This window comes from Lagenorhynchus albirostris, chromosome 13 (assembly GCF_949774975.1).
Source record: "Lagenorhynchus albirostris chromosome 13, mLagAlb1.1, whole genome shotgun sequence".
Classification (NCBI taxonomy): domain Eukaryota; kingdom Metazoa; phylum Chordata; class Mammalia; order Artiodactyla; family Delphinidae; genus Lagenorhynchus; species Lagenorhynchus albirostris.
In genome coordinates, this window is record NC_083107.1 from 53,535,623 (window position 1) to 53,563,012 (window position 27,390).

General features: G+C 36.8%; 1 protein-coding gene across 2 annotated transcripts in view; it reads right to left on the reverse strand.

The window, feature by feature from the left end:
• The window catches only part of CAMKMT (calmodulin-lysine N-methyltransferase), a 404,052-nt gene that overhangs the window by 364,313 nt on the left and 12,349 nt on the right, over positions 1-27,390 (reverse strand). For both annotated transcript variants that reach the window (XM_060169393.1, XM_060169392.1), the window contains exons 2-3: positions 24,542-24,714; positions 11,365-11,429 (exon numbers count right to left, since the gene is read on the reverse strand). In XM_060169393.1, the coding sequence (XP_060025376.1) occupies positions 11,365-11,429; positions 24,542-24,714 (238 nt within the window). The remainder of the gene's footprint in view (positions 1-11,364; positions 11,430-24,541; positions 24,715-27,390) is intronic.

The following is a 27,390-nucleotide window of genomic DNA, read 5'->3' on the forward strand; positions in this document are numbered from 1 at the left end:
AAATACACAGTATGTATCAGAGGTTGCAAATTTAAATATCCGTGGGTGGGTCGCGAGGGCGCAAAGTGGAGAATCTGCTCAGCTCCAGATAATGATTACCACGTAAGATCAGGCTCAGACCACTAGATCATTATTTTTCTCAAAGAGAAAGTGGAAATCTAGGTTGTTATGTGAATCTTCCTATTTTCAAATCTTGGCAGTAATTCAATTTTTTTTCAATTATTGCATTAGCTTAATCAAAACTTGTTATGTGTTCTAATTTCAGTTTTAGTTTATGGGCTTGTAGTATACGTCCTCAAAAACTGAGGCCTAGATTTACCTCTCTGTTATGTATATTGAATACAAATACACTTATGGAGAATGAATGATTCATTTGAGTGTGACTAAGGATTCAAATGAATCAATACATATTGAATACCACTTGAGCCAGACCTTGTGCAAAGTACTATGGCAGAATTAAGAGGTGTGACTAGATATAAATAATTGATGTAAGCTTCCAATATATCTCTCTTTCTTGGGCTTCTAAAAATTGGAATATAATTTATCATCCAAACCAGGACATTTGGGGAGTGAAAGGAGGCACTGTTAATAATTATGCTAAGAATGATAGGTATAAACTGGGATCATGCCAGACAAACTTGACTGTATAGTCACCCTAACTAAATGAAACTGATCTGCTTCAGTCTCTTGCCCCTGACTACCCCAGGCTCACAGCCTCCAAGGAGGATCCTACCTTGACAGACTAGTTCCTCAGTACTATGATGGAGAATCAGAAGGAAAGTGGGGAAAAGGGAAGACAAGAATTATCTTATGATGGATACAAGAGAATTGTTTTCTGAAGTTTTTTGTTTGTTTTGTATGTAAAAGTGCAGAATCAGCATCAATATGGAACAATAGAGGATGGGAGAAAGAAAAAAAGAAAAGAAAAATGGCTAAAGACTGTGTTGCTTTCAAGTCATTTAATCAAGAGAGGTAAAATATCCAAGTTATTTAAAAATACATTTGTTGCATGGACTTTAGAATAACACCCCTTGAGATTGAACCAGAGAGGCTATTGTGCCTGCAATCTGGGGGGTTATATTTTATTTGGGGGAGAAAAAGATTAACAAATAGTTAATACAATATGATACAAAAGTCAGTGCTAAATTGTAGAATACAAACTACAAATCTGTAGGACTTAAGAGAGAAAGATCAAAGGAGGCAATATGAATCAATCTCCCCCTTCTAATTATTCTAATTTCTCCTTTAAAGGTATGCAGGGGACAAGTACAAGCAGAGAAGTCATGGTTTACATAAATACATGCCACTTCTCAATTGTTCATAACATCAGTCCAACGAATCCCCACTAAATTCCAATTAAGTTGTCAAATATTAAAATAAAACCAAAGTCCAGGATTCATCAAAATATTATTTGTCATTCTTTGACTATCATACAATTAAAAATGATACTTAAGTTTTAAGTCTAGGTTCCACCACATCTTTTAGTCAGAAACTAAGGGAGTCCAGAGAAATGGCAAAGACACAAAAGTCTGGCCTCCAACCACCTGGATAGGCAAAGGCTTCAAACAAACCATGAATTTGCCACCAGAAGCAAAAATTCTACCTGATCCAGAACAAGCAGATTGTGAGCATGTGGGGCATCTCCAATACACACAATACATCCACATTTTCCAACTCATATACACAGACAGAAACTTTTCCTCATTCCTTCCATGAACTGTCCCCACCTTCCCAGGATATAACACAAACACTTAGATTCAAGGCTGGGAGTGGAGGGTGAAGGGTGAGAGAGGAGAACATAAAAAAGATGAGATACATATACACAAATACTAAATTCATTCAGTCATCAAATATTTTGTTCACATCAAGCATTCATGCGTCGGGCAACACATACAGGCCATACAAATGTCCAAATATCCACTATTCTCCGTGGAAAGGCTGTCCAAATCCACACTACTTTCCTAAAGACAGAAATATTCATTTAGTTGAGCCTTTTGTGTGACTTGTGTTTACATAAGCAATTTGTAAATATCACTATAACCATAAGCTTGAGAAACACATTGAATACCTTAGAGAACGGGCTATGTAAAAACACAAATCAGTATTACTATTCTATTATTCTGCAAAAAGCAGCACTTCTCAAAAAAGAAAAGAAAATCTGAAATAAAATAAAACCCACATTTGGTTTTAGACTATTAAAAGAAAATGCATTCTTTCGCCCCATCCTCACTCCTGAAATCCCCACGCCATTAGATTGTCAACTACCTTTCAGAAACCCTAGAGAGCCCATTTTCCAGTGACCTTTAATTAGTCCCTTCTGAGACACAATCCACTGGATAGAATTCTTTTCCATTTGCCAAAGTTATTTTCTAGCACTCCAAGTTACCACTTTTAGTTTCATTTCTCCCATGAACTTTTAAAATTCATTTCTTGCCATTTTGGAGATATGCTACCTTTAAGAAATAGAATAGGCAAACACTCTTCTGTGGTCACTTACTAAATATTAATTTTTAAGCAAGTTATCTTTATCTGAGTATCAGTTTCCTCACCACTTGCAAAATTGTTAAGAAGATTAAATGGGAATAGTATTCACAAAGTTCCTAATATTGTAAGGGATGCAAAAGAAATGGTAGCTATTTAAAAGAAGATAAAGAAGTACTACTTAGTATTTGCTGGGGGGGACGCAGGCTTGCTTGGCATATCTTCTGCTAAAACTTGGAGGCACTTAAATTAGGAACATTCCTTCAAATATATAAAGGATGGAAAAACTAGCAGGTTTATGACAAAGACATGAACTACCTTCCAGTATTAATACCTTGGTTAAGCATTAATACATGTTATGAATCTAGAAAGGATTATAGGGTTTACTTCAGTCTTTCCTCATGATAGCAGCACCTTCTTTTATCAAAGAGAATCACTACAACTCCATATTTTTTTTATTTCAAATAAAAATTTTTAAAGTGAATTAAAAAGAGACATCTTCTAAATGTTCCTTCTGTGGTAAATAGTAAAAGCAAATGCATATGACTCTGTTTATGGCTTAGGGGCATGCTTACCCAATATTGTGTCAAAAGAGAAAACTGCCTGACAACTTGCAACTAGGAAGTCAGACAGCTGGAGATACATATCTGGGAAAACTACCATCTAGAGACCTAACCTACCCTCTAGAAATCATTTCTAACCTATCCTCTAGAAGTCTTTCTAATAAAGACTACCCACACATTGTGATTCTCAAGAGGGCCTAAGAGCCAAATCCAGAGCCAGTGCTGCATAATGACATCAGCTCCCCACTCTCACTGGGGCCTCCTATAGTCTCAAGGCTGCAGACAATTACCATATTATATGGTTAGCATACCATGCTAACCATATAATGCACTGAACCTTAAAATTTATTTTTCAACAGAGCACTTACAAATTATCTCTGTTCAAGCTCAAAATTCTTCCATTGAGTTTTTAACCTCCTTATACTCCCATGACCTAATATGGGGCTAGAATGATTTGATCTTTGACTTCTTTTAAGTGTATTGGGAGATTAGCACATTAACATCCAACAATGCTGGGAGCTCCTTGGACAAAAGTGCTGTTTAATAAAATACTTTAGGGCTTCCCTGGTGGCGCAGTGGTTGAGAATCTGCCTGCTAAAGCAGGGGACACAGGTTCGAGCCCTGGTCCGGGAGGATCCCACATGCTGCAGAGCAACTAGGCCCGTGAGCCACAACTACTGAGCCTGTGCGTCTGGAGCCTGTGCTCCGCAACAAGAGAGGCCGCGATAGTGAGAGGCCCGCGTACCGCGATGAAGAGTGGCCCCCGCTTGGCACAACTAGAGAAAGCCCTCGCACAGAAACGAAGACCCAATACAGCAAACATAAATTAATTAATTAATAAACTCCTACCCCCAACATCTTCTTTAAAAAAAAATAAAATACTTTATATTTTTTATCAGTAGTAAAATGAATTGCTCCTTTTTTCCACAGTACTGTCCTATGCAATTTGAGTTTTATCACAGCTTTCAGTAAAAAAAAAATTAATACTCAATTTGTAAATTAAAGAATATCTACTTTTTTCAAAATAAAAACAACATTACCTAATACAAGCCATAAGGAAACAAATACTAAAAAGCATAAAGAAGAAAGTGATAATCATGCATAACTCCAATACCCTAACAAACACTATGAATATATAGACATAGTACTATGCATACACATACCTACTTAATGAGTGTATATATATTACAGAAATCGAATCATATTCCCTGCAGTAATATTTTAACCTAATATGTCTTAGAGATCTTGAACAGCTACAAAATATTCCATCTCATGAATTATCCATAATTAGCCAGTCACCTAAAATTAAAGATTTATGTTTTTTTCCAGTTATTCACTGTGCTATAATGAATTCCTTTACATTCCACCTTTGCATATTGGTTTCACTACTTCTTAGAAAAAGAATTATTAGTCAAATGAAATGGGTACTTAACATTGTGAAAGATATTGCCAGATTGCCTCTGGAAAAGTAGAATCAATTTACCCTCCCACCAACAGTGGATGCGAAGGCCCATTTCCCTACAATTCGCTGAACATGGCTTATCTTCTCTCACCTTTACCAATTTGATAACAAAAATTCTATCTCACTGGTTTAATTGCACTTCGTTACTTCTTTACTAGTAAAATAATCATTTGATATGTTTATAGAGTATTGGTATTACTTTTGTGAAATACTTTTTTCTAATTTTCAACTATGCTTTGTCTTTTTCTTATAGATCTACAGCCTGTTTTTGCTATTTCTTCGTGGGAGCTCTTCACACAATAAAGAGAATACATCTCTGCATATATTTCATAAATAATAATTACCAGTTTGTCATTTGTCTTTCAACTTTTTTGATACTTTTTGAATAAAGTGACTTTAAATCTTTATTTAGTCAATCTATTCATCTTTAAATTCAAGGGATTTGCGTCACACGTAGAAGGGCCTTCCTTATTTCAACATCTTAAAATTATTCATCTGAAAAATCTGTGAGTGTTAGAATTTTTTAATTAAATATTTAATCTATCTTAAATTTATTTTGGTATTTATATAGTATAAAGGAGAGATTTGGTTTGTTATCTTTTTCTAAATTCCTAACCAATACTATTTATTGAAAAATCTATCCTTTCCACTCTTACTGAAATTCCATCTTCATCATGTGACAAATCACATATTTTTGTCTTTCTGAACCTTCTTTTCTAAAACACTGATTTATATATGTATTTCTGCAGTAATACTATACTTTTAATAATGTAGCTTTGCACTATGTTTTCATGTACAAAATATTAAAACAGGATGGCACACACCAAAAATATTTCCTGTCTTGTGCTATTTTCCAATATCAAAGATATTGAGAAGGTCTAAGAACAAATGAGACATGATATCAATACTAACAATAAAAACTAATACAAATATTATCTACAGTTTACATACTATTTTCACACTACCTAATATGATGTTTACTACACTACAAGGTAGTTACTGTTACTTTTTTTTTTTTTTTGGCTGCATTAGGTCTTCATTGCTGTGCGTGGGCTTTCTCTAACTGTGGCGAGTTGGGGCTGCTCTTGGTTGCGGTGCGCAGGCTTCTCATTGTGGTGGCTTCTCTTGTTGTGGAGTTCGGGTTCTAGGTACGCGGGCTTCAGTAGTTGTGGCATGCAGGCTCAGTAGTCGTGGCTCGCAGGCTCTAGAGTGCAGGCTCAGTAGTTGTGGCGCATGGGCTTAGTTGCTCCGCGGCATGTGGGATCTTCCCGGACCAGGGCTCAAACCCATGTCCCCTGCACTGGCAGGCGGATTCTTAACCACTGTGCCACCAGGCAAGCCCCTAGTTACTGTTTCTTATTCAATTATAAGGAGTTAAAATTTGTTCAACGACTTGCCTATGATCACACAGCAAGTAACTGGAAGAGCTAAAACCTGAACTTCATATTCCATGAACCTTCCATGACCCCACTAAGTTAAAAATAGAGCAATTACCCATAAAAGCCCAAATTTCTCATTTTTTAATCAAACTATCTTACCAAGTATGTGTGTGTATATATACACACACATCTCGTAAATGCATTATACGCCTATAACACATAAACACAATATGCCTTTATTTGAATGAGGAAAAACTTTAAATCCAGTCTGACACTCCTGAAGCTTAAATAATTCCACCAATATTATAGATCGTAACTACATTAACACAGTAACAATGAAACAGAAAAACTAAAACTCTGGACTATATTTCCTAAGAGATAGTCACCTTCGGTCTCCCAAATATACGTAGAAAATGAAAATATTTTGTATTTCAACAAGAACATTCCCTTAAGGAATTACTAACCCAAAAGAGATCAGTTTTGGATACATCACAAAACAGGTCCCACTCTATGAGACCCTTAGGAAGGATCCACAAGCAGGAGACTGTAGCAGTGTGAGTTAAAAGTCCAGGTCAGCCCCAGGATTCATTGGGGAGAAAACAATCACCATTGTCACATGTAAGAGTATATAAGGGAGAGGGTCTACAAATTTCTCTAGGACCATGAGACACCAACCAACACAGGGTCCTGTCATGTAGCCCAGCTAGGAGAAAAAAAAAAAAATTTCAAAGAATGGCAGAAGGTGTATTACCAATACATTTCCCAAATTTTAGTGGCAGTGTTGTGTTAGCCAGGACTCCTGAATCACACTAGGTTACTGCAATGAAATATAATAACTATTGGCTTCCTAAGCCTTTAATGGCTTATACACATTATATTGTATATATTGTATACAATAAATTGTATGAGAAGTATTAATCATATGTTCATGCTGTCAAGGACGACGTGCTAAAAAGTCCAAGTGAAGTAATTATATCCCAAGCACTGATGAGATTTCACACGTAGCAAATAGTTGTATTATATACTATGACAGTAAATTTGGATCAACTAAGTGCTGAAGAGAATCACATTTTTCAAAAATTCATTTCAGTAGAGGAAAGAGATGACTTGGAGAAAGAGAAAATGGTTTCAGAAGAGATACAGCATGATGGGGTTTCTTTGGAGGTCAGGGACTGGCTGGAAAGGAGACTCTGCCCACAGAGAAAACAGAAGCAAGAGATCTGCTGCGTGCTTGCAGAGTACTCTCTTGTGACCCAAGCTGGCATGTTACGTGAAACACAGAAGCAGCCAGCACCTCATCTGAAGTGAAGGATGCATCCTATACTTTTCCCTAGGTTGCTTGATTACATCTCTTTCCAGGCATGATGAATCAATAGCAGACACAACCTCTCCACAGAGTAGCTTTGATAGTTAAAAAGGAAGTACGTTCTCAAGTACTAGAACCCAAAGATGGAATATGCATACCTAACCCTAGTTAGAGGTAAGCAAAAAAGAAGCTTGACTTTCAAAATAATTTGTTTTCCACAGCAGCAAATATAAACATGTAAAAATAAGATTGGGGTCATATCCTATAGAGCAATGAATCATTATGGAGAAATGACTGTGTGGAGATTCATTTTAATTTCTTCCTACAACATTCAAAGGAATTCAAATACTGAAAGGATATCTCAAAAACATAAAACATTTTGCAAGCCACACATGTAAAAATAACAGAGGTAAACATAAAGAATATTTTCTTTTCTAACATATCAGGAAATAAGAAATTATCTAGAGGTTTCATTAATTTTCCAAAATTAAAGATTTTTTCCATATCTTTCTGGTGAGAGCATAAACAAACTCGGACTAAGACTGATTGTCTCATCTTTGAAAATTTACAATGAATAAAAGCATTACTTGTTTTTGAAGTTAACTTAAAATTGAGATTAATAGTTCCACTAAACATGAATATATTTTGTATATATTCACATATGTGTATTTTGTATAAACATGTATGGGGCGTTGTAACTATAAAGTATTTTAATTAAGTTATTTTTTCTATTATCAGGAAGTTATGTAAACCTGTAAACTAACTCCTGAAGTAAATGAATAATTCCTGGGACTTCCCTGGTGGCACAGTGGTTAAGAATCCACCTAGCAATGCAGGGGACAAGGGTTCAATCCCTGGTCCTGGAAGATCCCACGTGCCGCGGAACAACTAAGCATGTGCGCCACAACTACTGAGCCTGCGCTCTAAAGCCCACGAGCCACAACTACTGAGCCCGTGTGCCACAACTACTGAAGCCCACGTGCCTAGAGCCCATGCTCTGCAACGAGAGAAGCCATTGCAATGAGAAGTCCGCGCGCCGCAACAAAGAGTAGCCCCCTCTCGCTGCAACTAGAGAAAGCCCGCGTGCAGCAACGAAGACCCAACACAGCCAATAACTAATTAATTAATTAAAATAAATAACAATAAAAATAAATTGTCCTGTTTAAAGAAAAATGAAAAAAAATGAAGAAAAATATCAGTCAGGAAAATCTATTCTTTTGTATTAATGAATTGTTGAATATATTAAATACATAAGAAATAAATCAAATACAGATGTTTACACATACATATTTCTATGTTTACATGATGAAAGCTTAGGGTTACTATTCAAGGTATTTATTCCAGTTATATTGATCTGTTGAGACAGAATTGTGATTTTAGCGCCCTCTGCTGGGTTTTCCAGTCACAAACTCAATCTAATGTCACCATTAGGGTAAAATCAAACATTTGAGACATCAAATGAGAAATCACTTTTTCAATCCTTGATCACTTTAAGCCTTGGCAAAGATTATATAAACGTTATAATCAAGATTTACTTTATTGTAACAGGAATTTATCAATTTTACATTAAGTTGAAGTATCATTATACATTTTTAAATAGTATAATATAAAAGTTACACTAAACAAAATGTTTTAAGAAGTCTTATTTTTATCACTTCTTACTTGGCAATACATTCAGGTTTTTAAGACCACATTTATGGACTTCCCTGGTGGTGCAGTGGTTAAGAATCCGCCAGCCGGACTTCCCTGGTGGCACAGTGATTGAGAGTCCGCCTGCCGATGCAGGGGACACGGGTTCGTGCCCCGGTCCGGGAAGATCCCACATGCCGTGGAGCGGCTAGGCCCGTGAGCCATGGCCGCTGAGCCTGTGCATCCGGAGCCTGTTTTCCGCAACGGGAGAGGCCACAGCAGTGAGAGGCCCGCGTACCGCAAAAAAGAATAAAGAAAAAAGAATCCGCCTGCCAGTACAGGGGACACGGGTTCGATTCCCTGGTCCGGGAAGATCCCACATGCTCCGCAGCAACTAAGCCCGGGCACAAGAACTACTGGGCCTGCGCTCTAGAGCCCGCGTGCCACAACTACTGAAGCCCACACGCCTAGAGCCCGTGCTCCACAACAAGAGAAGCCACCACAATGAGAAGCCCGCACGCCACAATGAAGAGCAGCCCCTGCTCACCACAACTAGAGAAAGGCTGCGCAGCAACAATGACCCAGGGCAGCCAAAAATAAATAAATAAATAGATTTATTTTTTAAAAAAGACCACATGACAAGACATTTTAAAAAATTACTATTTTTCTAATTTGATCTATTTTCCCACCTTGTTAGTTCAATCAAAATAGTTTATTTTAAAACATCAGAATTTTTTTTTTTTTTTTTTTTTTTTTTGCGGTACGCGGGCCTCTCACTGTTGTGGCCTCTCCGGTTGCGGAGCACAGGCTCCGGACGCGCAGGCTCAGTGGCCATGGCTCACGGGCCCAGCCGCTCTGCGGCATGTGGGATCTTCCCGGACCGGGGCACAAACCCGTGTCCCCTGCATCGGCAGGCAGACTCTCAACCACTGCGCCACCAGGGAAGCCCCAGAATAATTTTTAAAAATACTTTCTTCATTATTAGAAAAAAAACTGCAAAGCTTTAGAGGTACTCACCACTGGTAATAATAGTTTCATTTACCGAGTATCAAGTATGAGGAATACAATATGTTACACACTTTCCATACATTATGTCCAGTTCTAAGAGATGAAAAAAAACTGAGGTTCAAAGAGATAATATAAATTGCTCAAGATTAATTTCAGAACCAAGATTCAAATGTAGGTGTGTCTCAATCCAAAGACTCAAACCTTTCTACCAAACAATGGGCAGCAGTGGGGGAAAAAAAAGCTTTTAACATACAATTTCTGCATTTGTCAATGCAACAACAACTTACGGTGGGGGGGGGAGTGTAACACATTATTCATACACAAAATAATAGCTTAGACCTTTAGGAAAATATTTTTATTTTACATAATGCTGCCAGCTAGTGGCCCTACTTCATACCGAGCCATTGGGAACAGTACTTGATTTTTACATTACCAAATCAAAAATCCACATTTAAGGTTCTAGAATTATGTTCCTAAATTGGGTATGCATAAGCCTGACTTAATGATATTTTACATTACCACAGAACTAAAGGAGAATGTGTCCTCAACCACCATTAGTATCCCTTACCCAGACCTTGCCCCAACCCCCAAGAAAAATACTGGGAAAGAATTCAGCAAGTGCCAACACAGAGAAACTAAAAGGTATACTTAACACTATCCGTGAAAAAGAAACCTACATTATTTTAAATATTTTAGGATAATTTTAGGTTAGATTCCTTAGTGACAAAATACATAAATTTTTTTCCTCCACAATCAAAAGCTTGCCATCGTGTGGGCATAAGAACAAAATCATTGCCTGAGTATTGCTGGACATTATTCTATGCAGATCGAAAATTAGAAAGCATTTGATAACGTAGTACTGTTAGCAGAATATGTTATTTTAGTTCAGACAATAAGTAGTTACAGTTGTGAAATTTCCTGAGAAGTATTTGAGTATAATTTTTACATTTAAAATGGTAATATTTCATTGATTATCCACTATCTTAAGAAAAATAGCCTATGCAACACATAAAGGAGTACACCGCTTCTATCATGGTATGCTGTTTAACACAGTGATATAAGGATATTTCTTGTTTGATTTCTTTCATTACGTGACATTATAATTAAATGATTTTCTCAGTGGAGAAATCTATTATGACTTAATCAGAGACTTAGATAAGAAATCAATATATCCTATAATATTATAATAATGCATAAAATAAAATCATTCTGGTATTAAAGTATATTAGCAGCAAAGAAAAATGTTCTGGGTTCACTCTTTAGTGAAAGAGAGAAGAAGCAAGAAGTAGAAACACACACACCCAAACACAGCAAAGAAGGGAGAGACAGCCCCTCTGCTGGACTGATTAACTGAAAAGGTCAAAATGAAAACAAGAAACAAAAGGGATAGTACTGGAGAATCCAGTGTTCCTCCTGACCTATGTTCTGTCATACACACACACACACACACATCAATAAAATAAACACTGTGAAAAAAATTAAAAATTCACTTTAAAAACACTAAAAATATTTCTATACAGTGGGTATATAACTTACAAATATTTCCTGTATTGTCAAAGCTGGTAAGAACATCTTCAACATTCAAAGATCCACTATTATGCCTAGAAAGGAATAAAGCATTTTCTTTAATGATTCTGAAATATTAACATTTATTAATCTTCTAAAAAGCTGAGACTATATTGTGATACGCTCAATACTAATAACCCTTTCCATGTGGTGTTTTCAAAATATTTCTGCCCACTAGAGGGAGAAGGAAAAGAAATAACAGATGAGTCTTTGGGATATTTAATGTTATGACATTTCTTGATGATTAATCTACACTTTAAAGTACTAATAAATATTTTTATAGTTATTGTTTTAATTATATAAATGTGACATAAATTATTTACCTTTATAAAGACAACAAAACAAAACCCTACACTGAGACTCTCAAAATGAAAATAAACAATCAACTTTCATTACCACATTCCACAATACATAAGTTCCTTCTATTATGACCCAACAAATTCAGAACTTCAGTCACAAAGAACTAACAGACCTTCAGGTCTGCACATTCCATTTACAGGGAGTTCTAAATGTCAGGGGGCAAATGTTTTGTATCTTGCTCACTGATCTTAATTCTATTCCTCTTTTTTTTTAATATATTTATTTATTTTTGGCTGCATTGGGTCTTCATTGCTGCACGCGGGCTTTCTCTAGTTGCGGCAAGCGGAGGCTACTCTTCATTGTGGTGTGCGGGCTTCTCATTGCAGAGGCTTTTATTGTTGCGAAGCACAGGCTCTAGGCGCATGGACTTCCATAGTTGTAGCACGCGGGCTCGGTAGTTGTGGCTCACAGGCTCTAGAGCACAGGCTCAGTAGTTCTGGCGCACAGGCTTAGTTGCTCCGCAGCATGTGAGATCTTCCCGGACCAGGGCTCAAACCCGTGTCCCCCGCATTGGCAGGCAGATTCTTAACCACTGTGCCACCAGGCAAGCCCCTAGTTACTGTTTCTTATTCAATTATAAGGAGTTAAAATTTGTTCAAAGACTTGCCTATGATCACACAGCAAGTAACTGGAAGAGCTAAAACCTGAACTTCATATTCCATGAACCTTCCATGACCACACTAAGTTAAAAATAGAGCAATTACCCATAAAAGCCCAAATTTCTCATTTTTTAATCAAACTATCTTACCAAGTATGTGTGTGAATATATACACACATCTACGTAAATGCATTATACACCTATAACACATAAACACAGTATGCCTTTATTTGAATGAGGAAAAACTTTAAATCCAGTCTGACACTCCTGAAGCTTAAATAATTCCACCAATATTATAGATCGTAACTACATTAACACAGTAACAATGAAACAGAAAAACTAAAACTCTGGACTATATTTCCTAAGAGATAGTCACCTTCGGTCTCCCAAATATACGTAGAAAATGAAAATATTTTGTATTTCAACAAGAACATTCCCTTAAGGAATTACTAACCCAAAAGAGATCAGTTTTGGATACATCACAAAACAGGTCCCACTCTATGAGACCCCTAGGAAGGATCCACAAGCAGGAGACTGTAGCAGTTAAAAGTCCAGGTCAGCCCCAGGATTCATTGGGGAGAAAACAATCACCATTGTCACATGTAAGAGTATATAAGGGAGAGGGTCTACAAATTTCTCTAGGACCATGAGACACCAGCCACCACAGGGTCCTGTCATGTAGCCCAGCTAGGAGAAAAAAAAAAAAAATTATTTCGAAGAATGGCAGAAGGCGTATTACCAATACATTTCCCAAATTTTAGTGGCAGTGTTGTGTTAGCCAGGACTCCTGAATCACATTAGGTGTGACCTGAATCAGTAGGTCATAGAGTCTGAGTTACTTTTCCAGTGGTGATTACAAAAAGTTGGTGCTAACACATCTACAATCTTCTACATTCTCCCCTATATAACTTACAGCTGTAGTTCTTTCAGATGTTGTAATAGTTTATAATAACCATTAATAATTCACAATAAAATTTACTTCATCCATACTACTTTGTCATTAAAACTCATCACAAATGATATATACTATTATGGACTGAACTGTGTCTCCCCAAAATTCATATGTTGAAGCCCTAACCCCCAGTGCCTCAGAATGCGACTGAATTTGGACATAGGGCCTTCAAAGAGTTAATTAAGTTAAAATTGGGTCATTAGGGTAAACCCTAATATATATATATTATATATATTATATATATATTCATATATATTATATATATATATATCCTTACAAAAAAAGGAGATTAGGACACACAGAGACAATAAGGCATGTGCACAGGGGGACAATCACGTGAAGAGGCAGCAAGAGAGCAGCCACATGCAAGTCAAAGAGAGAGGCCTTGGATGAAACCAAACCTGCAACACCTAGATCCAAGACTTCTAGACCCCAAACTGTGAGAAAATAATCTTGCTGTTTAAGCCATCCAATGTGCGGTGTTTTGTTCTGGGAGCCCTAGCAAGCTAATACATGTAGTAAGAGAACACATGTAAACTGTAATACCCTTTTCAGAACAACATTTTATTTCTATCACAGAGACCAAGTTCCTTCATGGAGTGACCAAGTGAGGATGCAAAAAGTTATCTGCAATAATCACTGACCCAATAACCATTGGGTTCAACAATATCATAACCTAAGGCAATGAAGTTATCAACCACAAATCCAACTTTCATCTTCATAACACAATGATTCTGCACCTTCTCTGTGGATGCAAGATTCTAGAAGAGGTTATTTACGCCTAACTTTTCCATGTTAGGAAACTACAACATACATGTCAGACAAGAGAGGAAAAAGAACAAAGCATTAAACATCTAAAGCACAAGATGAAGCTATTAAAATGATCAGCAATACAGCTTAGAACTCAAAAAACTTTTTCCTAAATATAAAAGCAATATACAGTTTCCTCAAGAAAAAACTGCCCATAATCCTATCATGCAGAGGTAACCACAGTTAATAGTTTGGTATATAGCCTTCAAATTTTATGCTATGCTCATAGACCTGTCATTAAATAATGGAGAGCACATTGTCCATACAGTTTTTCAATTTGTATTTTTTCATTTAACATAAAGTTTCCCACATCATTAAATATTCTCCTGCAACATGATTTTAATGGCTGCCAAGTAGTCCAATGAATGCACCATAATTTACTGAACCAACACCTTACAACGGATTTTTAGATTATGCCCACTTTTGTGCTTTATGCATATTGTTTCAATGAACATCCTTGTAGAAATAGCATTGAGCCCCTTTCTGATTATTTCTTTAGGATAAATAACTAAAAGTGAAATTGCTTTATGGCCTAGTTTTAGTAAGGACATTCTCTCATGCACATTCGCACGCTCTCTCTGTCACTCTCTCTCTCTCTCTCTCTCATCAAGATGAAATAAACATTTGAAAAGAAATCTGAGACAAGAGTTAAAAAAAAAAAGGTACATATATTTTGCAAGAAGTTAAAGATTTCTAAAAAGCAGAAACTGGGATAAAGTAAAATGCATGTTTAAAAGTTAAAAGCAGTATTAAAAATAGAAAGTGTGACACAGGGCTTCCCTGGTGGCACAGTGGTTAAGAATCCGCCTCCCAATGCAAGGGACATGGGTTCGAGCCCTGGTCCGGGAAGATCCCACATGCCGCGGAGCAACCAAGTCCGTGCGCCACAACTACTGAGCCTGCGCTCTAGAGTCCGTGAGCCACAACTACTGAGCTCACACGCCTAGAGCCCGTGATCTGCAACAGGAGAAGCCACCGCAATGAGAAGCCCGCGCACCGCAACAAAGAGTAGCCCTCGCTCACCGCAACTAGAGAAAGCCTACGCACAGCAACGAAGACCCAACACAGCCAAAAATAAATAAATAAATAAATTTATTAAAAAAAAAAAAAGAAAGTGTGACACAAAACTTGTCTTCTTGAAAGCATTATTTCTTGAAGCCAAGAAGCAGAAAGTATACCCTATGACATTAAATGGGATCAGGGTGGGGAGACAGGAAAACTAATCCTGTACCTCTAAGTAACTTACAAAAATGAAAATCATTTATCTACGAAGTCTAGGAACCCTAAAAGATGGCATCTCATGAAAGAAAAATGTCAACAATCATTGTCTTCAATGGTATAAGAATTAGTCCTACTTATAGGAAAACTGCCATGAACACAGTGTGGTAAAGATTCAGTTTGATTATTTCAAGTTCCCTTTCAATTGGCCCAAACTCAAGGACTTTTCTTTGTTCAGAGTCATCTATACTTTATTCAAGTGTCAACTCTATAAGATCTTGTCTACCCTTAATCTTTCAACTGTTTACCTAGGTCCTGCCTGCACAATGTGGTTATTAGACAGTAATACCTGCAAGGAAGGGACCTTATCAAACTTCAGTTTTACCATTACACTGATAATTAATGTTATATAACAGTCATAACATTTTGCTAACATATCCAGGGTATAAAAAGTTCACTCCATCTTCTCCTAAACTCCGAAGCTTTAACTTGTTTCCCAAGCCTTTAACTTAAATATTCTCACCACAAAAAAGAAATGATAATTATGTGACATGATAGAAGTGTTAGCTAGTAGTATGGTACTAATCATTTTGCAATATATAAGTGAATCAAGTCAACACAGTGTATACCTTAAATTTACACAATGTTATATGTCAATTATATCAATATCTCAACAAAGCTGGAAAAAAGTTTACCAGTAGCCAGTTTTTTCTTCCCAAAGCCAAGAAATTTTTTTCATAAGCACCTAAAGCTATGCTAGAACTGAGGACCTTTGAGTTTTTCTAAAGAATGGCCTATGGGGTAAGGATTAAGGAGCAAGTAACTGGGGCAGATAATTATCTGAAGAGGGGAAAAAGAAAAGCTACCAGAGAAAAATTTGAAGCCTAAAGGTATCAAGAGATTGAAACCAGAGGTTAAAAGTAAGTGAGGGCTAAATATGGCACCCAAAACACAAACAACAAAAGAAAAAAATAGATAAATTGAACTTCAACAAAACTAAAAACTTTTGTACACCAAAGGACACTATCAAGAAAGTGAAAAGATAACCCAGAAGATGGGAGGAAATATTTGCAAATCACATATCTGATATGGGTTAAGTATCCAGAATATATAAAGAAGTCTGAAATTCAATAACAGAGACAAACAACCCAATTAAAAATGGGCATAGGACTTGAATAGACATTTCTCCAAAGAAGTTATACAAATGGCCAATGGGCACATGAAAAAACATATAACATAATTAGTCACTGGGGGACTGCAAATCAAAACAACAGTAAGATTACACCCACTAGAATGGCAATAATACAAAATAATAATAATATAGGAAAAATCATAGGTGCTTGCAAGAATGGGGAGAAACTAGAACCCTCATATATTCCTAGTAGGTAAAATGGCACAGCCACTGTGGAAAACAATTTGGCCATTCTTCAAAAAGTTAAACAAAGAGTTACTACATGACCCAGTAATTCGGCCCCTCAGTACATACCTAAAAGAAAGAATTTAAAACTTAAACATTCACATAAAAACTTGTACATGAATGTTCATAGTAGCATTATTCATAATAGCCAAAAAGTAGAAACTACCCAAATGTCCATCAACTGATGAAGGGATAAACAAAATATGGTATTGTCCATACAATGGAATATTATTCAGCCATAATAAAGGAATGAAGTACTGGTATATGCTATAACATGGATGAATCAGAAGACATTATGCTAAGTGAAAGAAGCCAAATATAAAGGCCACATATCATATGATTCTACTTATATAAAATGTCCAGAATAGGCAATATAGACAAATCCATATAGACAGAAAGTAGCTAAGTGGTTGCCAGGGGCTAGGGGGAGGAGGAAGATGGAGAGTTACTAGTAATGGGGATGGGGCTTCCTTTTGGGTTGATGAAAAGCTTCGGAAATTAGAGAGTGGTGATGGTTGCACAACATCGTGAATATACTGAATTTAAAATGGTTAAAATGATTAATTTTACCTTGATTAAAAAGAAAAGTGGTCCCCCAAAATCAGAAAAAGTAAGCCAGAGAGCAGAATGGGTCCTAAGAGGCTGCATAAGAACAAAGAGGTTTAAAAAGTTGATTTTCCATGCAACTACTTTGGAGATCTTTCGAAAATAAATGGCTGAAGAGTTTTTTTTTCAGTCTTACATCTACTAGTTATAGGAAACTAAAAGATTATTTCTACATAATATATGAAAATTTGAAAAAGTATCTAGGGAATATTTCAATTTACTGAAACTTTGAATATATGTATATGTAAGCAAACTACACAAACAATCATGACTGAACTTCAAATAACCTAGAAAATTAAGTTACAATTAGCCCATATCTGTGATTTAAGCTCCATGAAATGAGAAGCCTGTGCACCCATAACAAAGAGTAGCCCCTGCTCACTGCAACTAGAGGAAGCCTGCACGCAGCAACGAAGACCCAACGCAGCCAAAAATGAACAAATAAATAAATAAATTTAAATTAAAAATAATAAACAAATATAAATTCAGTATTCATATTTGCCTCAGATACCAACCTTGCCAAGTTTTAAAGGGGCACCTATGATACACTACACATATAAGGATAATCTGCCATACATCTAATTTCATAAGCATATCATTCCCATCACAAGTTTTTATTCAGTGTGCGCTCACAGGGTACATACTAAATCCAGTGGGGTGAGGGTTTGTTTTATTTTTTTTCCTTTCCTTAGAGAAGCAATACATGATCTCAATGCAGTGCATTTGCTGTACTACAGTTCTTTTTTTTTTGTGGTACGCGGGCCTCTCACTGCTGTGGCCTCTCCCGTTGCGGAGCACAGGCTCTGGATGCCACAGGCTCAGCGGCCATGGCTCAAGGGCCCAGCCGCTCCACGGCATGTGGGATCTTCCCGGACCAGGGCACGAACCCGCGTCCCCTGCATCGGCAGGCGGACTCTCAACCACTGCGCCACCAGGGAAGCCCTACAAAGTCATTCTTGACTTCTTGCCCATTCTAAGCCTCCAGGACAGGCCAAAACGCAAGAATGCTAGGCTTCTAATTCAGCAATTACCATAGCAACAGGAGTCATTCAAAGAAAGGAGGACAGTTCAGGCCTCTCAGCTTCTTCTATCCCTAGAACTTGTATACATTTATAAATGAATAACTCAGGCACTTTTATGGTTCTGAATATAAATGGAAGTATTTTAAAGTTTCCAGAATATGCAAATTCCTATTACACTGAAATTAAGTTAAAATACAGGGGCGGGGAACAATAATTTCTAGTATCTATACAGTAATCTCTATACAACAAGAAATTGCAACTTATAAGACAAGGAGAAGAAATTTTTTTTAATACAGTTTTTTACTATACATAGAAAATCCTAAAGATGTCACCAGAAAACTACTAGAACTAATCAGTGAATTTGGTAAGGTTGCAGGATACAAAATTAATGCACAGAAATCTCTGGCATTCCTATACACCAACAATGAAATTGTTGAAATTAAGGAAACGCTCCCATTTACCACTGCAACAAAATGAATAAAATACCTAGGAATAAACCTGCCTAAGGAGGCGAAAGACTTGTACTCAGAAAACCATAAAACACTGATGAAAGAAATCAAAGATAACATAAACAGATGGAGAAATATACCACGTTCTTGGATTGGAAGAATCAATATTGTGAAAATAACTATACTACCCAAAGCAATCTACTACCCAATTCAATCTACAGATTCAGTACAATCCCTATCAAACTACCAATGGCATTCTTCACAGAATTAGAACAAAAAATCTTACAATACATATGGAAACACAAAAGACCCCAAATAGCCAAAGCAACTTGAGAAAGAAAAATGGAGTTGGAGGAATCAGGCTCCCCGACTTCAAACTATGCCACAAAGCCACAGTAATCAAAACAGTATGGTACTGGCACAAAAACAGAAATATAGATCAATGGCACCGGATAATGCCCAGAGATAAACCCACGCACATATGGGCATCTAATTTACGACAAAGGAGGCAAGAACATACAATGGAGAAAAGACAGCCTCTTCAATAAGTGGTGCTGAGAAAACTGGACAGCTCCATGTGAAAGAATGAAATTAGCATGCTACCTAACACCAAACACAAAAATAAACTCCAAATGTATGAAAGACTTCAATGTAAGACCAGACACAGAACTCTTGGAGGAAAACATAGGAAGAACACTCTTTGACATAAATCACAGCAAGATCTTTTTTGACCCACCTCCTAGAGTAATGGAAATAAAAACAAAAATAAACAAATGGGACTTAATTAAACTTAAAAGGTTTTGCACAGCAAAGGAAACCATAAACAAGACAAAAAGACAACCCTCAGAATGGGAGAAAATATTTCCCAATGAAACAACAAAGAATTAATCTCCAAAATATACAAACAGATCATGGAACTCAATATCAAAAAAACAAACAATCCAGTTAAAAAATGGGTGGAAGACCTAAATAGACATTTCACCAAGGAAAACATACAGATGGCCAAGAGGCAGATGAAAAGATGCTCAATGTTATTAATTATTAGAGAAATGCAAGTCAAAACTATAATGAAGTACCACCTCACACCAGTCAGAATGGCCATTATCAAAAAAGCTAGAAACAATAAATGCTGGAAAGGGTGTGGTGAAAAGGGAACCCTCCTACACTGTTGGTGGGAATGTAAATTGATACAACAACTATGGAAAACGGTATGGAGGTTTCTTAAAAAACTAAAAATAGAACAACCATATGACCCAGCAATCCCACTACTGGGCATATACCCTGAGAAAAACATAATTCAAAAAGAGACATGCACCACAATGTTCACTGCAGCACTATTTACAACAGCCAGGACATGGAACCAACCTAAATGTCCACTGCCAGATTAATGGATAAAGAAGATGTGGTACATATATACAATGGAATATTACTCAGCCATAAAAAGAAACAAAATAGAGTTATTTGTAGTGAGGTGGTTGGACCTAGAGTTTGTCATACAGAGTGAAGTAAGTTAGAAACAGAAAACCAAATACCGTATGCTAACGCATATATATGGAATCTAAAAAAAAAAAGGTACTGATGAACCTAGTTGCAGGGCAGGAATAAAGAGGCAGACATAGAGAATGGACTTGATGACATGGAGTAGGAGGGTGAAGTGAGAGTAGCAACGACATATATACATTACTGAATGTTAAATAGTTGGCTAGTGGGAAGCAGCAGCATAGCACAGGGAGATCAGCTCGGTGCTTTGCGATGATCTATAGGGGTGGGATAGGGAGGATGGGAAGGAGGCTCAAGAGGGAGGGGGTATGGGGACATGTATTCATACGGCTGATTTGCTTTGTTGTACAACAGAAACTAACACAGTATTGTGAAGCAATTATACTCCAATAAAGATCTATTAATATATATATATATTTTTTTTTGGCTGCATCAGGTCTTAGTTGCAGCACATGGGATCTTTCGTTGTGGCACACAGGCTCTTCATTGTGGTGCGCAGGCTTCTCTCTAGTTGTGGCGCACAGGCTCAGTAGTGTGGCACATGGGCTTAGTTAGTTGCCCCATGGCACATGGGATCTTAGTTCCCTGACCAGGGATCAAACCCACATCCCCTGCACTGCAAGACAGATTCACAACCACTGGACCACCAGGGAAGTCCCTTCATATATATATATTTATTCATTCATTCATTCATTCATTTGGCTGTGCCGGGTCTTAGCTGCGGCACATGGGATCTTTGCTGCGGCGTGTGGGATCTTTTAGTTGCAGCATGCGAGATCTTTTTTAGTTGCGGCACATGGGATCTTTAGTTGCAGCATGCAAACTCTTAGTTGCAGCACGAGGGATCTAGTTCCCTCACCAGGGATCAAACCTGGGCCCCCTGCATTAGGAGCGCAAGTCTTAGCCACTGTACTCTCACCAGGGATCAAACCTGGGCCCCCTGCATTGGGAGCACAAGTCTTAGCCACTGGACCACCAGGAAAGTCCCAGGAACAAGGAATTTTTAATGAAGGATTTTTAGTATAAACACCTCCTGGTATATATTAGTTTTCTATACATGCATCTATCTAATAGCAAGAACCTCTTCTATAAAATTCTAAGAAATGAACACCAGGGAAACAAGAAGACTTTGCCAAGGAATAAAGCAGGAGCCATACCCTGGATTTTAATTTACTAAGTCTCAACATTCACTTTGGAGCAAAGAGTCGACCATCCTCAGATATACAGAAAAGACAACAGATATTGGAGAATTCATAACCTAACTTTTACATTGTCCAGACTTTTGTTTCTGATGAAAAGTCACCAGGGGAAATTCTTTATTCCTTCATTTTAAGTATCATCATGTAAAGCTGACAGGAAATGATCAAAATTTTAATTCAGGCCACTGCTTATATACATTTTAATAATATAAACAATATACAACTATGTACTCTGAATTCACGAATATCTAGTTATTTACTCTCTTAAGGTATTCATTTCAAGTCTAATAAAACTTTAAAGGAACATAAATCAATATGTAGGGAAATGAATTTACTGATTTATTTAAAAACTATTCACCACTTTTTTTTACTGCATAGCGTTAATAAACTTAAAAAATATAGAAGATGATGATGGTACTGCATTTCAAAACAACTTTCCAAGCCACTACTTTGGCTATTACAAGTAATTTTTTTAAACTTTAGAGTGCTCACAATTCAAATAACACTGAAGAAAACAGATAAAAGTAGCTAAAGAAATGGCATGGAAAGACTGACAAAAGAGTTGATACAAGATATCAAAGGAGCAAGAATGGAAATCCATGTTGGGTAGATAACAGTAAACAAGGAGAAGTGGTAACCATAAGAAATCAACATGAACAAAATTGGCAATGGAATGGAATGAACTATTCTTGGCAGAAATCCTGCCCTTCCTAAGCAATTACAGTAATATCAGTGATTTCCTATACAGTATCAGGATTATGGAGTAAGAAATGGAATGCTCAGAATAATCAATGAGGAAATTAGTTTATCTAGGCCTCAATCCCTTCATCTGAAAAGTGAATAAATGTATATATGACTGCCGCACAAGTGGCAGGATGTGTAGAAGTTAAAAGTGCAGGCTGTGACTATCATTATATAAGATGTTACTGATGGAGACAGCTGGGTGATGGGTACATGGAACTCCTTGTACTATTTTTGCAGCTTTTTGAGAGCCTGTAATTATTTCAAAACAAAAGTTTTTAAAAGTATTATACAGGCATGAAACCAGACCACCAGGGTTTAAATAGGGGCACAACCAATTATTGGCTGTGTGCCCTCAATCGAGATATTTTCTCATCTGTAAAATGAGGATAAAAACAATATTTACCTCAGGAGGTGCTATGTGAATTAAATAAGCTTATACATGTAAACCATTCACAACAGTGCTTGTCACATAGTAGGCACTCAATTGTCAGTCATTATTAATGTTGTTAGGATTATTTTTTTCTAAGATCAGAATTCAGCTCTAGAATTCTGTATGTGTAAGCTATCGTTATTTTTGCACTATTGATATGGAGAGATATTAGCTAGTTTGAAAAACAGAGAAAAAATCTTGGCAGCCAATGAGGCCTAAATTCTAGCTCAGTCACCTGTCATCTTTCTATAAACTAGGATTTAATATCATATTTATATAGATATATTTATTCTTTCAAAAATGGATATATCACAAAGAACCACACTGTTGGAGAGGTGTCTTGGTGCTACATCAACACCATCTCCACCAGGTGGAGAACCATGCCTTATTTTGAAAGCTCTCAAGAACAGAAGATTTCACATTCTCTCTGGCTAAGCCTTACCAGGGCCTTGAAGATGTCAGGAAGTTATTCTTTACCAGGGCCTTGAAGATGCCAGGAAGTTATTCTTGGTACAGTTTACACTTACTGCCTCTTGTCACCGTAGACGTAGAAGATAAGTTTTAGAACTTTATACCTGAAGACCCCTACCAGTAGGGGTATTACTCTGTTTCTCCTTCTCTTTAATATCCTTATAGATTCTATCTTCCAATTGTTTAATCATCTTCATTCCTACTTCACAGACTTATTGTAAGGAGTACATGAATTAGAATACATCAAAGCACGTAGTACTGTACTTGGCAAACAGTAAGCATTTAATGCATTTTTCTTTCCTTCCTAATCAAGGATTAAACTAATTATCTCCATCAGAATGCCAGGCAGTTGAGGTATTCTAATTTCAATCTCATAATGAATGTACAGGCAAACTCACAAATCCTTAAGTTTTTACCTTCTATTTAGAGTTTTTAATAAATCAACATGATGAAACCAGATCCTAATTGCATTCCCCTGTCCACTCTAGTCAATTTTTATCCAAATCCCAAATTTTAAGCTATAATGGTATCTTTTAGAGCTGAGATATTTTAAACTAAAATAGTTCAGGAAACATATACTATAAATAGACACCCTTTGTGAAAACTTTTTTTCTTAAAATTATTCCTGACCTCACCTAAACTGTATTCAGACACATTTCCACTTAAAATGTTCTTTGCTCTTCTTACAGTTACTGTAAATGTGCTCCTCCCTCCCTTTCAAAAGGTGAAATCTTGTCAAGAAAGGCAGATTTTATAAAATCAAATACCTGCAGTAATATTGCAACATGCTAGACTGTAACTGTGAGAGAAGATTAATTCAGTAAAAATGATATCTTGTTACTTCAGTTTGCAACTCTCTTATCTCTTTTCTAATGATTTTTAAAGCCAGAACAGTCTGTATGCTTCTCACGATATCACTGTTTTGGGTGAATTTTCTCCTCCTATTCCTAAGATTCTATTCTGAAAGTGACAAAACATGAATGGGAAAAATACCAAAGCTTGATTTTTCAAATAACTACTACTTGAAGAGCAGTTTGGAAAAATTCTGTTTTCACTTTCAGCCTTCTTTGCCTCAAAAAGAACTTGGCTTTTTTTCATAATCAAATGCTATGAGACAATGGTTAAATTGAACCCTTTGATTTGAACTTTATCCTCAAATGCCGATACCTTCCTTAGAATGTTTTATTTTTAGTTCTGAGAATACAGTAAGACCCAGTTAAAGCAGCAGGATTCCAAACACAAAGTTGCAAAACCTAAGTTCTGATAAAGATTGCCTGCAAACTCAATAGAATGAACAATGAGATTCTTAGATTGTTTTCTTCTACAAGAGAAAAAAACTTAAAAAAAAATCTTAACTAGAGTGATGTTTACCTTAAGAAAATACTGTATTCAGGATACAAGATGCTTGTATATTGAACCCAGGCACCAACTTCCTCTTCAGTTTCCCTTTTTTGGGCTTCTGTTACTGAGAACAGATTAAATGATTCAAATCTTCTTACAGATACATGTCGTAGACAATCATCCAGGTGTTTTTGTTTCAGAACCTTTGAAATAAAACCAAATATTGTTGTCACATTATATAAATATAAATTAAATTTTCAACATTTAAGTGGTAAGGGGACTTTATTTTCCAGTAATGGCAGATTAAATAATTCAGACCAACATCTTACTGAAGACAACTAGAAAACATACACAAAATATTTTAAAACATTACTCGAAGGCATCAGAGGGCAAAGAATATAGTGAAGATCTACCAGTCTAATATCTTTAAAAGGAGGTAAATCTAGAGAGATGAGTCTGGCTTTTGCAACCACTTTTCTTGTGAGACATTCATCAATTCCAAAAGAAAGAGCTGAGAAGACAAGCAGCACCTTCAACAGCTTGTAGACTTAGGGGGTAAAAGTTGAATTTCAAAGCTTAATACCTAGGCAGGGGCAGGTATGTTATTCTGAGCCAGTGCGTGCGTGCGTGTGTGTGTGTGTGTGTGTGTGTGTGTGTGTGTGTGTGTGTGTGTGTGTGAAGATAAATCAAATGAGTAGTTTTCTTGGTGCCATTGAAAACTAGGTTTTTAAGTATGGAAGAAAGGAGATACAACTGTAAGATTAATGAGGTTAAGCAAAAACCCTGTAGCTCTGAATCTGAATAAAGTATAATATAAACTAATGATGTATGTCATTTTTTAAAACTGTACATATATTTCCTACATCTGACCACTGAAAAGGTCTAAAAACAATGACCAAACTAGTAGCAATGAGCACACCTACTGCACATACTGCTGTCTCTAAATACCATTTTTTATTAAAACAAAGTAAGGGGAATCCCCTGGTCGTCCAGTGGTTAGAACTCCATGCTTTCACTGCCAAGGGCGTGGGTTCAATTCCTGGTCAGGGAACTAAGATAATGCAAGCCACGCAGCACAGCCAAAAAGAAGAAAGAAAAAAAAAAAAAGTAAGGCCCTTGGAAAAAGGGCAGGAATTGTACAAGATAAGTCTGGAACATCATGCACACAAGAAAACAAGAAAGCCATACAAAATTAAGGGTTATATCAAAAGGACTGATGGGATAGTGCAAGCATTAACAAAGATAATAAATGTAACTGAGTTGAAACACATTAGTTCATAACAGTAACTTTTTAAATACTTCATTGATGATCACCGAAAAATGCTAAAGAACCAACTTATTTTGAAAACTAGTAAATGAGAAAAAATCAAGTATTTATCTGTCTCTTCTATATGAACCATAACTGAGAATATCCAAATGGAAGTTGAGGGGAAATTTCTCTTTATACTAGTATTCCAAGTAATAAATGAAGAAGGAACAACAGAATATCACCATTTTTCAACTCCTTCATGAATTCATGAACCTAGGTAATCATCAACAAGAAGAGAAATAACCAGACATCACTATGATTATTGATGAAATCTCACACCACCATCATCTTGACCAATTAAACAAGACAAAACAAAAAACATCAAATCTGAATCTGATCAAGCCTCTATATCTTACAGGAAATAGGAAATACAGGGATAGAGGAACACATTAAACAACATCATCAAGTGCAATTAGCAAAATTCAAATTATGGGAAACTACAAAACACCCAGTTACTTCTAAAATAAACGGCAAGGGTTGAAAAAGAGACATGCTGAGGGAATATTTAGATTAAAAAGACTTGTACATATCAACCAATAACGATATTTGGAACTTAATTTGGATCCTGTTTTCAAAATAATCAAACTGTAAAGAAAAATTAGGAGACAATGGAAAACTTTTGGAAACTGACCAGATATTTTATGACATCAAGGAATTATTCTGGATAGGATATGGTATTGTAATTAATTTTTTAATGTCATCTTGTATAGGTACATACTGAAATATTTATAGAAAAAATATGATATCTGAGATTCACTTCAAAATAATCTGGTGAGGGTTGCATAATGAGAGAACAAAAATGAAACGAATTTGGTCCAGAGTTAAAAATAGTTGAAGCTTATGGATACCTGAGTGGTTATTAAACTATTTTTTCCCCTTTTGTATATGTTTGACATTTCCCATAAAGTTTTTTTAAGATATAAAGCACTCTAATAGTCATAAACAAATGAAAAATAAAAAGATATGAAAACCAAATATATTTGGAAGTTAAGCAATAAACTTCTAAATAATCTGTGAATGAAAAAAAGAACACAATGGAAATTATAAAGTATTTTGAACTGAATAATAAAAATACATTTCAAGGGCGGAGTCAAGATGGCGTACTAGGAGGACTCAGAATTCATCTCTCCTCACAACTAGGGCACCTGCCAGGCACTGGTGAGGGACCACAGAAACATAAGGGGACAGGAAGAACCCCCAGCAACCGGGTAGGACATGAGGCATGGGAGGAGTGAAGGGGGAGAAATGGAGGCAGGATAGGACTGGTGCCCCTAAGGGGCAGCTGGGGGAGGGGAAGGGATCCCATGCCGGAAGCGGTAAATTGGGGGACCATTGGGAGGGCAGAGGATCAAAAGGGAGTGTGGCCAGGTTTCTCCTGCCCACTTGGGTGCCCAGGAACCTGCTGAGATCCCAGGCCTCATCCTCTGCCCACCGAGGCCCCCTCCAGCCATGCGGGTCCTGAGGGAGTGAGAGGGAGGAAGGGGGAGCAAAAGTAAAGGCCGGACCTCCAGGACTGGCACCCCTGAGGGGTGGCTGGGGTAGGGGAGTTCCTACACCCAGCGGGACCCAC